This window comes from Pyrgilauda ruficollis, unplaced genomic scaffold (genome assembly GCF_017590135.1).
Source record: "Pyrgilauda ruficollis isolate IOZ18807 unplaced genomic scaffold, ASM1759013v1 scaffold57, whole genome shotgun sequence".
NCBI lineage: Eukaryota > Metazoa > Chordata > Aves > Passeriformes > Passeridae > Pyrgilauda > Pyrgilauda ruficollis.
Window position 1 is genome coordinate 5,591,153 of NW_024527377.1, and position 14,043 is coordinate 5,605,195.

The 14,043-nt window shown below is 45.6% G+C and overlaps 1 protein-coding gene across 1 annotated transcript; it reads left to right on the forward strand.

The window, feature by feature from the left end:
• The first annotated feature begins 2,392 nt into the window (after positions 1-2,392).
• SAP30L (SAP30 like) lies at positions 2,393-14,043 on the forward strand. The gene is made up of 4 exons (XM_041481894.1): positions 2,393-2,850; positions 4,636-4,758; positions 6,417-6,515; positions 8,450-14,043. The coding sequence occupies exons 1-4, from the start codon at positions 2,665-2,667 to the stop codon at positions 8,576-8,578; spliced, it is 537 nt and encodes a 178-aa protein (XP_041337828.1). The 5' UTR covers positions 2,393-2,664; the 3' UTR covers positions 8,579-14,043.

Sequence of the window (14,043 nt, forward strand, 5' to 3'; positions counted from 1 at the left end):
TCTCTTTAGAGGGTAGTGCTGCTCCAGGTGAGATTTACAGGCCTGCACAGGCTCCCCTAATTTGATTAGAGGCTGACTGGGATGGCCAGGCTATTACTGCTTTAGAGGTACTAAAGCTGCCTGGGTACTGATGGGTTTATGAAACATTGTTTCTCACTTCATTGCAGCTCCCACAAAGAATTATTGGATCGGGTTAGTGATAGATACCTAATAAAGAATGTCTCGATGAGGCAGTTTATTTTGCAGAAAGCTTGTTCCAGACTAGCAGACTGTGAAATCTGGAGGTTCCCATGAGGATAAATATGCTGAAATAAACTGCAATTATAAAAACACCTTCATGCATTTTTTTTTTAATTTTGTAAGACTGAAAAAAAGGTGTCATCGTGTTAGCCTGAGCAGGAGGTAATTAGCATCGAATTAGCAAACAGACAGTGACAAAAGCTGGGTTTTTCCTTCTAGTGAGCATTGCAAAATTACTTAAAACCTTTTTTTCTGCAGGGATGAGAGTTTGCAGCCCAAGATTAAATACAATCTGATGGTCAATACCAGCCTGTTCTGACACTTAGGATGCCTGTTTCTTCCCAAAATATAGTCAGGGAGCACCTGCACAATCTCCTCCTCAAGGGGACAAGAAGAAGTTCTGCTTGTTCCCCTTTATCTCCTTGCTTGCTGTTATTATCATCTGTCCCTACAGTCTGTGGGGTTTGGCTTCCTGAGTGTCAAGATAATCCTTCTGCAAGATTTCCTCAGCCAGTCATTTGATTTTTATTGGTAATGTTAAGATAAAGCCAGAAAGCTTGTTATCAGCAGCTCTGAGATCTCTGTCAGCCTCTTGGTGTTTTCCCTTTCCCCAAAACAAGGGAATATCTGTATGGCTTTGCCAGGAGGATATTACTTCAGGCAGGCAGATTCCAATCAGTTCGGTCTGGGGCTTTTATAAGCCGTAGTGTTTCACTGTTTCAGATCTCTTTGCTAACTGCTTGTTTGCTCTGTGGGTAAAATAATTTGTTTCCACCAGCTATCCGTGAGAACGGCCGGCTCGGAGGGAGCGTGTCCCCAGGAGGATGCACTGTGGTTCTGTGCTGGTCACATGCACAAACAGAAATTACTAATTGCCCGAGGGCACCCGCAGTAAAAGCCAAGATAGGAGGCGGAACTGTTGATGAGCATGAAGTCCCTGCCCTCCAGATCTATTCTGAGGCTTGTTTGGTATTCTAAGGAGTGCTTGGAAAATACAGATTTTGGCTTTGCTCAGTTGTCTTGTGCAGAGCATGCAGAACTGATTGCTGCGTGGAGCAGCCTGAGCTGATGACCAAGGGCTTTAAGGAGCCTCTTTCTTGCGAAGGTATTTTGTGTGATTCAGCACCGCTCGCCCAGTGCTCGCATTGTTCCATGTGCAGGATCTCAGGCTTTGAAGTCATTTTAGTCTGCAGAACCTTTCTTCTGTCTGAGCAGAAAGTCCTTTCTTCAGGAAGATGAAATCCTTTTCCTTTTAGAGCTGCTCAGGAACCTCTAACAGCATTTGCTGTCTGGTGTTACAGAAGTCACAGCATTTCCAGAAGTTACATCTCTTCACAAATCAGCCGGAATTTCATTCTTTCCCTGCCACCCCCCACTTTGCCTCCCCCTTTTTTCTCCCCTTTTTTATTTTTGGGGAGATTTGGTGGTTGGGGTGGGGCTTTTGTTGTTTTTTGGGGGTTCTTTTTTATTTGTTTTTTTTTTTTTTTTTTTTTTCCCCGAAGATGAAAAATGCGAAGTTTAAAAGTCCTCTTGCTTCGAGAAACACTTCTCCAGGTCCCATCTTTTCATTATCCCGGCCTTGTGACCAGAGGAAAAAGAAAAAAAAATAAATAAAAAATATTGTATTTTTTATAACATAAGTTACATTTCAGCCAGGAACTCCAGCCTAGGCGATGACCCACGAACAGGCATTTGTGGCTGTGCCGACCCGAGTTTTCTCCGAGGGCCGGGTGGGAGCCGCAGCTCCAGGCCTGTTACGGGTTCAGCTCTGCCGCAGGAGCGGTGCCGGTGCAGCTGCAGGAACCCGCGGTCCCCCGGCTGCATGCGGGTGTCCCGTGCGCGTCTCGGCAGCAGGGGAAGCCCAAAGGCCGGCGGGGCTGGAGCACCTCCCGCCTCCTCCGAGCGGTACCAGCCCGGCACCCGCGGAGCAGCGCGGGGAGCGGCCGGGTCCCCTCAGCTCCGGCCGGCGGGGGGGCCGAGCCGCCGCTCCCTCCGCGCGCCCCTCACGGCGACCTTCCGGCTGCGGGGGCCGGGCGGCGGCGGCGGACGGACAGCTTCTCCTGCCAATCGGCGCTCGGAGCGGCGCGGAGCGCCCCGCCCCTCCAGCCGAGCGGACCAATCAGAGCCGCGCCTGCGGGCCGGGGGCGGGACTTCCGCGGCCGGGGAGGCGGTTTTGTGTGTGCGAGCGCTGCGCGGTCCCGGCTCCCCGCGGGCGGCGGCGCTTGGGGGGCCCGGCCCGGCGCGACCCCGCGGGCAGCGCTGAGCGGCGGCGGCGGAGGGGGGTTCCCCTCCCCTGCCGTTGTGGGGGGCCCCCGCGGAGGCGGCGGGGTCCCCCCGAGGGCGCGGTAGTGACGGCGGCTCGTCCCCCGGTTGGTCCCCCGGTTGTCGGCTCCCCGCGCGGGGTGAGGGGCGGGCAGGTGGGCGATGAATGGGTTCAGCACCGAGGAGGACAGCCGGGATGGGCCGCCCGCCGCCCCCTTTTACGGCCAGAGCTGCTGCCTCATCGACGACGGGGACCGCTGCGTGCGCCCCGCCGGCAACGCGTCCTTCAGCAAGAGGATCCAGAAGAGCATCTCGCAGAAGAAGCTGAAGCTGGACATCGACAAAAGTGTGAGTGCGGCCTCGGCCGGGGCTGCCGGGCGCTGCCGAGCCCCCCGGAGGGGCGGCCGGGCCGGCCCCAGCCGCCACCGCACTGCGGTGCCTCCGGGGAGATGCGGATCCGCCCGGCGAGTTGAGCTCCCGGGCGGCCGGGGGGGTTCGCCTTGGCCCTGCGGGCCGGGGCTGCGGCTGCGGGGCTGCGTGCGGCACTGCCGGTGCCTCGCACCGCGACTGCCCGTCCTCAGCGCTACCGCGCTCGGGAAAGGGAAGGACGTGCCTGGGTGGACCCGGCTGTTCCCCGGGTGCAGAGCCGGCTTTTCCCCGTGGCACTGCCCGCCTGCTGAAGCATAACGTAGCGAAGGCACTAAACGCCGTGCTCGGGAGGCGGGCGGTGTGCGGGGAGGCTGTCAGTGCTTCGGAGGCAGGAGTGCTGTTCCCATTGCGGTCTCGGGTTGGAAAGGCTGGTGCTGTCAGGTGAAAACAGCGCTGTGGTTGCTGCTTCAGTCAGGCGGCACTGACGTTACTTCTTTAATTGGTAAGAATTGGTGTTGTGGTGAAGCAGGTTAAAGAGCGAGCTGGCAGTGAGATGTGCTGCCTCTTCAGCAGGGTTTGTTCGCGCACGGAGCAGCCCGGTTTGCTGCCTAATGACATTGACAGCTGTCAGCTCGAGATACAAACGGGTTATTTGCCCAGCGGAGAAATAGGCAGAGCAGAGCAGATCACAGAAGGAATTTCTCAGAAGTGAATTCGTTAACGGAATTCAGCTCTGCACGCTTTTTTTCGCCTGATCTGTAAAGATCAAAACCACTGAAAACAAAGCAGAAGCAAAAAAAAAAAGAAAAGAAAAAAAAAAAGGTGAAGTTTTGAGTCAGTCTGTTTGGCAGCTCCCCCAGTTGGTTGGGTCCCTTCTGCACAGCCGAAATGCATCGTGTCACGGGAAAAGTGACTCAGTTTGAAACATATTCTTAAAAAATAGAGCATTTCTCCCAGTTGTAGTTCTCAGCAGATTTGTCTAGTGGCGTAGTAATTTCTTGCATTTTAGAAATGAGTCTTTGTTGACAGATGCCAGGCTTTAGAAACAAAAAGGGGAAATGAGACTAATGCAGTCAGAACAAAGGGAAAGTGTCAGCATGCTGCATAGAGTGATTTTGGATGCAGAGTGCCTGTGTTATCTGAAGATATTTTGCCTTATAGATACCAAATAATTTTGATCTTTTGAAGTCCTTTGTTTTGCTAACTCTAGTGAGATAATATTTGTTAAAAGGGAGGTTCCATTGCTGAACAAGCAATAGGAAGGAGGCTATTCTGCATTTGATCTGTTTGTTTTAATTGAGGTGATCAGCCCAAGTTTTATTTGTCAAGGTTATGAAACACTTGCCTTAATAATTCTGCGTACTATTCAAGCCAGAAAGTTCACAAGAATGGAATAGAATAACACATTTTTTGGTAGTTACCTGCTAGTAAGTCCTGAAATAAATGCACTTCCTCCAGACAAGCACCCATTTTTTTTCCTGACATATGATTGCAGCCATAAAAAAGAAATTTATTATCTGCAGAGGTTCAATTCAGCAGGAGCTTGAGTTCTTTGTTTTCTTTGCCTTTAGTCTTTGTAAGGTGAGTTATCTCTGAATAAAGAGTGTGATATCAGGGCTGGGATTTGAGATTAGAAATTCCTTGATGTCAGTCGGTCACGCCAGTCTTGAGGGATGCACCTGACACTGCTGTCAAAGGGTCTGCTGTTGGATGCTGTTCCACAGTATCTTTTTTGATTGCTTTTTCACCACTTCTGGTTCTCAGGTGAGACATCTGTACATTTGTGATTTTCACAAGAACTTCATTCAAAGTGTTCGGAACAAAAGGAAGAGGAAGACGAGCGATGATGGAGGCGACTCTCCTGAGCACGACACGGATGTTCCGGAGGTTCGTGGGCTGCTTTACCCACTCTTACTTAGCATGTTGAAGTTCCACTTGGACGTTCTCATATATCAGAAAATATTTCTATTTTAAATTGCAAGGCCATTGAAGCTGCTGTGGAGTTACTTTTACTTTCCAGGAGGAGTTTTTTTAATGTGTGGTGTCCTAATTTTCTTCATTCCCCTATGAGTTCTTTGCCCATGTAAAGTTTTCTGTAAAAAGAGGTGTGATAAGGTAATTCCACAGCTTCATGTATGTACAGTTAAAATCGTATTTGCTACTATTTACTATTTTTTTAAGGCTAAAAATAAGTACTTTTTGGTGGTTTCTCATGCCCCAGCATAATTCCTTATCACTTAGTATGCATCATTTTGCAAATACACTGCAGAATTCAATAGGTCACTGTCTTTGATTGGGGATTTGATACCCATGGATATTGAGCTGCTCCAGATATTTGCATATATGGTATTTTTTAGCACTATTTAAAACTACCTTTAAATAGTTTGTGACACATTTTTATTTTCAGGAGATAGGCCTGGGGGAAGTTTTCTGTGATAGAGAACTCTAGAATAATCCTTTCTCTGTGCCACTGCGTGCTGCACTTGCTTCAGTGATGTTTCTGGTACTGTCAACATGGCAAAAGTTGTGCAGAGGTGATGTTCAGAGAAGCAGAAGGTGATGTTCATGGCCACAGTCAGCAGAGCCCTCTGCTGGAAATGCCAACCCTATTGGCAAAAAGCTGTTTATTTCTGAAAGAAAAAAAAAACAAAAACCACCAAGAGTCATTTTGCCAGCAAAGCTGTGTCTTGGTGCAAAGCTGGTGCACACACCTCCTGTGTGGAGGTGTTGAAAGAGTAGCAAGTTTTTGGTATGGAGTTTTTTTTTAAGATAACCTGACCTTTTTTTATCACTGTTCATGTTTCCATTCTACAAGCTTCTCCATGAAAACTTTCCTGTTCGAGCTTTGCAGTAGTTGCCAGGGTGATTGCTGAAGACCCAGTTGGCATCTAAAAATGCTGGTGCAGTAGAGCACACAGAGTATTTGGTGACTGAATCCTGATGGATGCACATCACCCAGCTGAACTGGGAACTCTGCACCGTGTCAGTTTTAATGTCATTTCCCTCTCAGTTTTCAGCAGAGATTCCTTTTGTCTTTGAAACTTGGCATTTCCCACATGATCTTCATTTTCCCTGCTGTAACCTTGCCACCACCCCCTTTGCTTCTAAACTCTGCACTTCCTATTTAAGTATTTGAATTTCATTTCATCTCTGTACTCTGTTTTATGTCACAAGCCGTTTGTTCAGTGCCTGCTAAATTGTTATTTCATGTGTGAGCTTTTTAAACCTTGTGGGAACAAAAGGTTCCCCTTTGCTTGGAGGTTGCAGAGGTGTAATTGAGAGCAGAAATTGGCCAGCAATTCTGTTGACAGCATGTGAACCAGAACAAAATTTTCTATTTCCCTGAGGCTATTTTGGTCCTTTAGCATTAACAAATACAAAATATACTTAGGTTTGTCAGTAAGACAAGCCAGTGTGGTTCTGAATGCAAGCAAGGAGAAGTCCTGTTGAGGAAGAAGTAGTTATTTTTAGATATTTTTAGATAAAATATCTACTCATAGAAGCTAAAGGTAGTGCTCATGCTGTCTTCTCTTCGTCACTTCCAGGTTGACTTGTTCCAGCTCCAAGTGAACACCCTGCGACGTTACAAGAGACATTATAAGTTGCAGACTAGGCCTGGACTCAACAAGGCTCAGCTTGCAGAAGTAAGTGAGGACAGCAGTGGTGTTATCTCTGTTACAAGAAGACTTTTTATCTCCTCTGTTGAAGGGCACATTTTGTGGGCACTCACACTTGTGGGATTCACTGGTATGGACCAAGTGCCCACTGGAAGGTTTCAGGGAGTGATGCCAGCAGAAAGCTGCCTACTTGCTTTCACCTGGTTCAGGCTTAGAAGCCACAGAGACTGGCTGTTGAAAGCCTGTTTTAGTAACTTGCTTGTCTCTGCTTCCTTTCCCACCTTTTTCATAGTCGCAGTTGGTGCCCTTTAGGCACCAGAAACAGGACCCAGTTTTTGGGTGTTATCTGGGGATGGCTGCTCTGCTGAAAGTCAGACTTAACCCACTAATCATCTCCCTACGTGCTCCTTTTAGTTTTTCTTTCCTCACAGGCACTTGAACGTGTTGGAATTGCTTATTATTAAAGGCAGCATCACTGTCTATGGATTCAGATGCTTCATTTCCCTCCCTTGTCCTGATGATTCTGTGTTATAAAAGGCTTTTTTCTTAAGGGCCTCTGCTGCTTTCTCACCATATGGGCTATTTGTTCAGAAAGAACTCTCTGTATCTCTCTGGTATTTGGGCAAGTTGTGCTTGCTGTGCTTCTGCTCTTTCTCTTTCCTTGATCTGAAGCCATGCTGTGGAAAAAATCTTCTCTAAATTTGTAAAAACTGTAGTAGTTACTGATTAGTTCTGAGGTTGATTTTGTAAGTTGTGGCTTTCACAACTGTCTGCCTAAAACTCTCGGGTTTGCTTTTGCTTTTGCTTTAAAGAACAAAAACCTGGCAGACCAAAAAGTCAGCAAGACACTGTCTTCCTCTCTTTCAAAGTTATCCATGGAGTGAATATTTAGAATATAGAGAATGTGCAGTGCAGGGCATGTAGGACGAAGTAGGGTGGGGTTGTTCCTTATTAGCAGTCCTGATTAGTCATATTTTAACCAACCAATTCATGTCTGTCAGCTGCCTCCTGCCATGAAGGACTGCCTGCTTAAGGAATTTACCATGAATGTACCCAAGAGGAAAGAAAAGATCAATTACTGTGCAGGCGGAAAGTAAAGGGAGCCTAACTTAAAGCTGTCACATAGTTCCCAGATTTCCTGTGAAGCCTGAGCAGCTTTCACTCTGTGCTGGATCCTCATCCAGCTCCCATGCTTCAATCACTGCTGCCTGAGGCTGTTTCACTTCTCATGCTATCCCACTGTAAGGGAAACTCAAGGTTCCATAAATCTCCTTGGAGTGACTTATTGCTCAGCCTGCATCAGAATCCTGTTCTAGAGCTGTGTTGGGTACCAAAAAAAGAGTTTCTTCTGTGTGAGGAGCAGATCTTGTCCAGCTCCAGCATGTTTTCTACATTGATTTCCTGAGGAAAAAGCAGTTAATGTTTCAGGGCTTATGCTACTGTCAGAGAGTGGTAGCCCTAACCAAACCCTGACCCTCCCTTTGCAAATTCCCTGATGCTCCTTTCAGTGAAAGCTTAAGAGTGCAGAGGAAATCTTATTGGGTAAAACTTTGCTACACCTGGTTCACACAGCAAAGTGCTGCAGTGTTTCTGACACTCTTCTTCAAAATACGGAGGTGCAGGGAAAATTGGCTCGCCAAATAATCTCAGCACAAAATGTCACTGAGGAGACGCTGTGCTGCTTTGGCAGGAGGACATTCTGGCTTCCAAATTCCTCTTGTAGGTTGGCTGCAAATCCTGCTGACATAGCAAGGCTATGCTGTGTTCATACACACATTCCAGCTGTAAAGAGAGAGGGAGGTAAATGAGGACTGACAGTTGGAATTGGTGCATGTTTCACTCAAAGGATAATGCGCTCAGTGGCCATAAAATCGTTTCTGGAAAGGGAAGAGAAACCTTGCTCTGATGATTTCTAGTTTTTAATTCCAGCATTTCTGTCTCTTCACCTGTTGTTCTTCTAGACTGTCAGTCGTCATTTCAGGAATATTCCAGTGAATGAGAAGGAGACACTTGCATATTTCATCTACATGGTGAAGAACAACAAGAGCAGGCTGGACCAGAAATCAGAAGGCAGCAAGCAACTCGACTGAAGATTAACAAGACTTGGAATAAGAGAGACCTTGAAGGAACATGTGGTATTGTGCATTTTAGGTTTATAAAAACTGTTAAAGTATATTGTAAATTTTTTTTTAAATGCAGTGTCTGGATGACAGAAAAAAATATAGACATTCTTATGAGGAGTATTTGAAAACATGTGCCCAGCATGTTTCCGAAGACTTCTTCCCCTCATTTCAAAGTCATATTGGAATAAAGAAATGAGGATAATGGGGAAACCAAATAAATCTGTAGAACTGTGGAGTTTGTCAACTTGGTGTTTTAAACCGTTTCTGGAAATCTACATCTCAGTGCAATTCAAATGCCAGATGGAATTTTTTTCACTGAATTCAGGCTGCATCACAAACCACCATGCAGTTTGTCTTGGTACAGGACTGGAAGAGCAGCAGAGATAAAATTCATGATCAAGGTGCATGGGTCAGAAGTTTGTCTGAAGCTTGCTGCTCACCTACACATGCTCTGTCTTGCCTTGAGTCAGTGCTTCAAGTCCCAAACTTCTACAAATGCTCCAGCTCACCAGATCTACTCCAGTGAACGCTACTTGACCAGTCTGAAATTGATGGGGTTTTTTTTGCCATTTTTTTTCCTTCCGACCCCATCCAACACAGATGCCAACCAACTCTCTGCAGTCTCTTTTCTAATTTCTTTTAAGAACTCACTAATTAAATTTTCTGTAAGCATTTAAAAATTTCTGCATTTCTCTGAATGTGGTATTAAGGCAAACACAACCTATTTGCTGTGTCTGATCATGTTGGTAGAAGTACTTATTTAATTGATTTATGCATACTTCAGTGATGGTAGGCGAAACAATGGCTTGAGACATCAGTCTCTTAATTTCTGTGTCAGGTCAGTATCGGTCACAAGTCATGTGCATTTTATACTGAAGCTTTAGCAGGTGTCACAAAACTGCTGTGTGCATTCAGGGGCTCTGTTTAGTATAAATCAGATTTATGGGTGAGGAACCATAACCAGGGCAGTGATCTGACTGGAGCATTTCATGAAACATTTCATTTCCCTTTGCAATGGGCAAGAAGCATCAAAGCATTTGCCTTTCATGAACATTACGTGTGCTTTCATGAGAGCTGTGTGAGTGAGGGTGGCACACTGGTGCTCCCTGGCAGGGCACTGGAGGAGGAGATCACCCTGATTTTATTTAAAGCCGAGGTGTCCTTACAGATAGTACAGTGATTATTTTGGCAAAAGGAGATTTTAAAAGTGTTGGTTGTGACTGACTGTTCTCCAGTGACCTCAAATTCTCTTCAGGGGATCTCATGATTTAAAGCACCGCTCTGTTTCTTTGCTGTCCTGACCAGTGTCTCCATTCTGGCACAAGATGCCAAGACTCCACATAGAGAGGATATTCTTAACAAGCCTTAAGCAACAGAATGAACAGTAGAAAACTTCAGCTAGCATTTTGTAAATGGCAGGTTTTATTATTTCAAAACTGGATGAAGCTTTGTTTAAGAGCTAAACACACTGGTCATGGTCCCAGCTTAGTACTGCATTGTGTTTTGTAAGGCATGAAGGGTTCACTTAGTGAAGCTCTTGTTAAAGCTCTCCCAGGGTCTCTTTAAAATTGAAATCACAGTTTAAAGCAAGTTGTTCACATCACTCTGAATTGTTTGCTAATACTCCAAAAACATGTTCAACAAACTTCAACATGTCTTAAGTCCTGTGTCACAGGCAGAAATACTCTGTTATGGTACATGTCCCATTTGTGACATCTGGGGAGTGTGATTATTTCAGTATTTCCCTGTTCAATTCTGTATGGATTTTTAGAACATCATGCAAGAGAGAGGTTCAGGGAATGAGGAGAGAATGTCTTGTGTCAGTATTTCATGAATGTTTAAAAATTTCCTATTTGTGCTGGTCCTTTCCTTATTGAAAGAGTGGAGTAGTTCCCACATCAGTCAACATGATCTGGCTTCTCTCATTCAGGACAGATGGTTAGAAGGGTACATTCTCTGACTGCATGTTAACCTTCAGAGTGCTCATGCGATCAGAGGATGTTACCAAGGGAAAATGAGTTTCTGAGTTGAGAGGGTCATGCCTCATAGCGATTCTTCCCCTCCACTGGGCACTGGTGAGGCCACACCTCGAGTGCTGTGTTCAGTTCTGGTCCCCTCAATTCAGGAAGGACATTGAGGTGCTGGAGCAGGTCCAGAGAAGGGAAACAAAGCTGGTGAAGGATCTGGAGCACAGGTCCTGTGAGGAATAGCTGAGGGAGCTGGGGTTGCTCAGCCTGGAGAAGAGGAGGTTCAGGGAGCACCTTCTCATTCTCTGCAATTCCCTGGCAGGAGGGTGCAGCCAGGTGGGGGTTGGCCTCTTCTCCCAGGCAACCAGGGACAGGACAAGGGGGAATTGCCTCAAGCTGCACCAGGAAAGCTGAGGTTGGACATTTGGAGGAATTTCTTCACAGAAGGGGTGATTAAATATGGGAATGGGCTGCCCAGGGAGGTGGTGGAGTCACTGTCCCTGGAAGTGTTTAAGGAAAGACTGGCACTTGGTGCCATGGTCTAATGGACATGGTGGTGTTTGGTCATGGGTTGGACTCGATGATCTCAGAGGTCTTTTCCAACCTAATTGATTCTGTGATTCTGTGATTCTAGACCAAAACTGTAAAAATGTAGTTTGTTTGGGATTTACTTTTTTTTTGTGGTTGTATTTTATTTTTGTTTTATTTTTAAGAGTAAATAAATCTGTTGGGGTGTTTTAGTAGCCAGCAGCAAAATGATTCTTTTCAAGGAAATACGGTGGCAGGTTCCATCTGTTCAGGTGTATTCACTGGAATGCTTTTGCGCCGAGGTGGTATCCAGGAAACTTTCTTTTCTTTTTTTTCCTGAAATAGTCAATTGATGTTAAACGTGATCCTTGTTGGTTTCACTTCTAAAGCAATTATAATTTTTTGAAAAAATAAGAATTCTTAGTGAAGTGTGATGATGAAGAGATGTTTACCAGCCATTAGCAGTTGTTTATAAGGTGGAAAGCTTGGAGGCAAGACACCAAAGAAACAGAAGAATCTTTGGCTGTCAGACCCCATGGCCTTATAAACCCCTTGCAAATGCCTTATTACCTTGTTCTCAACTTAGCTAGAGCAAAACACCTTGAGCAACAGAAAGCTGATGGTCTTGTTGGAAGGGTCAGCCACTTGCTGGCTCCCATGCTATGAACTGAAACCACATGTCAATTCAGTAGCAATATCCATGTTCAGGGTGCCTGTGATTCTTGAAAAGCATTTAGTGTCTAATAACCAGAAAACGCAACAATGCAATTGTCGTTGTGTACGATACCGTGCTGTGTGTTCGATTCCTTATGCTGCATGCCAAGTAAAAAAAGAAAAAAAAGACTTTCCAACTTTTTATTTTAAATGTCAAGTTAAATGTGTTTGAACCTCACACTTGTGAAGCCATGAGGTGGGACATTTTCTCAGCACTTTTAGATGGGACTTGTTGGAAAGGTGTAAGACCCAAATCGCTTTGGCTGGTATGATAAGATTTTTTTTTTTGCATTTTGCTTTTCACAGATGGGCCTTAAATTCTGTCTAGCTTTGAACCATGGAGCACAAGCCTTGGGGGCATGGAGGATGACCAGATGTCATCTTCTATTTATAATAGTGGAAGCTTATTTCTTACAAGCCTGCATAGGTGACATTCACCCTGGGGCAGAGAAATTGTCTCTGAAGGTCTCCAGCCATTATATAGCCTAATGCAATTCCATAGCCTAGCTCAATTCTCATTGCAGAGTTCCATTAACTTAATTAGAGTTCTGAATAGATCCAAAGCCATTAGTATGCAATCCAAATAATGCAGAAACATCTCTTCTGGGGTTAATTTCATCCTGTATGCTGACCCTCTGCTCACTTCAAGGGAAGAAGAAGAAATCATTGCTGGTAGTTATTGGCTTGGGCTCAACTCAGGGGAGTTGGAAGCATGCAAAGACTCGAGTCAGTAGCAGCCTGATGGCTGAAAAGTGCAAACACATCCAAGGAGGCTCTGTTAGAATGCAGTTTTCAAAATTCCATAATCTGAATGATTATTGTATATCAACCTGAAGTAAACTATTGCAGTAAAAATTAATGTTTCTTTTGCCAGGCACTTTAGATGCTCAGCCTGAGAAAAGCAGAGCTTTGTACCACTTCTCTCCAGTATTCTGGTGTCCCAGTTTTCCTTAGAAATGTGGCTGTAAACCACTAGATACCCCAGGGTGCAAGAATTGACCAGAACATGTCAAGCCTAGCATTTCAAGTGAGTCTAAAGTGCAAGCTGGGTTCAGAGAGGCTTTGAACACAAGAGCTGAAATAATCTGCAGTAAATGGGAGTTTTCATGTGGGTCATGATGGCACAGGGAGGATGAAGCAGGACATGGCCCACAGGGAGACTGAACAAAACACATTTCCACAGCAGCAGCAGCGTGGAGGGAGATTTGTTCTGTGTCAGCTCTTGTGATGGATGTTTTATGAGAGGGGGAGGAGAGTGAGCTGTGCACTTTACATCTTTTGGTTGAGCCAAATGTAAATACCAATGGGAGATCTTCAGCAGGAACTGCAGTTGGAGGGGAGAGGAGGGGTCTGCTGAGGGACTCTGTTTAAGTTCACAGATTGCTGGACTGCCTGGAGCACTAGAGTCACTTTGTCTCTACAGTTTAGAAACGTGGGCAATACAAGGTGGCCTCCCTTCCAAAAGGAGTCCTTGTGCTGCCCAGAGTAAGGACAGAAGAGTCCCAAAGGTGAAGGAATGTTATTGATGCCTCACTCCTCTTGTCACTGATGCCCTTTAACCATCTCTAGCTTATCAAGTTAGGGAGTTCTCATTTTCCACTTTCAAAGTGTAAATGAACTGTTAGGATGTAAGATACTCCTTGCACTTTTCACAGCTATCCTTGGTCTCCTGTTTTTGACTTGCTTGTGAACACAGCTGTTTGGGATGAACTAAATGCTTGAACAAAGTGTGGGGAGAGGGGGAGGCTCCTGCTTTAGACCTGAACTTCCCTTGCAAGCAGCTCTGCAGGCCATCCTGTGCATCAGCAGGCTCCAGGAGCCTCTGGCTCACCTGAGCCTTACCAGGGCTGGGTTTCCTCCTGTCCTACCCACACCTCTGCTCCACAGCTGCTGCAGGGGAGGTGGGTAGCAGGTAACTTGCAGCATGGTTTGGAGTCTTTTGGCAGGCTTACTGGGAGAGAAAACTGTGTTCCCTCTTCTGTTTCTGGCCTCCATGTGTTGTGCTGATCTTATGCCAAATGTTTTGGACACCTTGTATTTTTAACTGTGTAATATAGCTGTGTATTGTTAAAGCAACTTAGTAACTTATAGCAAAAACTGTAGAACTCATTTCTCTGAGGTGTAGGAAATGTCCTGCTTCCACTGTGTATGAGACTTTAACTCTGTACTGTCTGACAAAGATAAAATTCTGAATTTCACTTTAATAAATGATCTATCTAGCAA

Excerpts from the sequence above, each read along its gene's own strand:
- SAP30L (XM_041481894.1), top strand. The coding sequence starts at position 2,665 with ATGAATGGGTTCAGCACCGAGGAGGACAGCCGGGATGGGCCGCCCGCC. Across the intron at positions 2,851-4,635 it reads AGCTGGACATCGACAAAAGT|GTGAGACATCTGTACATTTG; the intron begins GTGAGTGCGGCC and ends TCTGGTTCTCAG. Across the intron at positions 4,759-6,416 it reads ACGACACGGATGTTCCGGAG|GTTGACTTGTTCCAGCTCCA; the intron begins GTTCGTGGGCTG and ends CGTCACTTCCAG.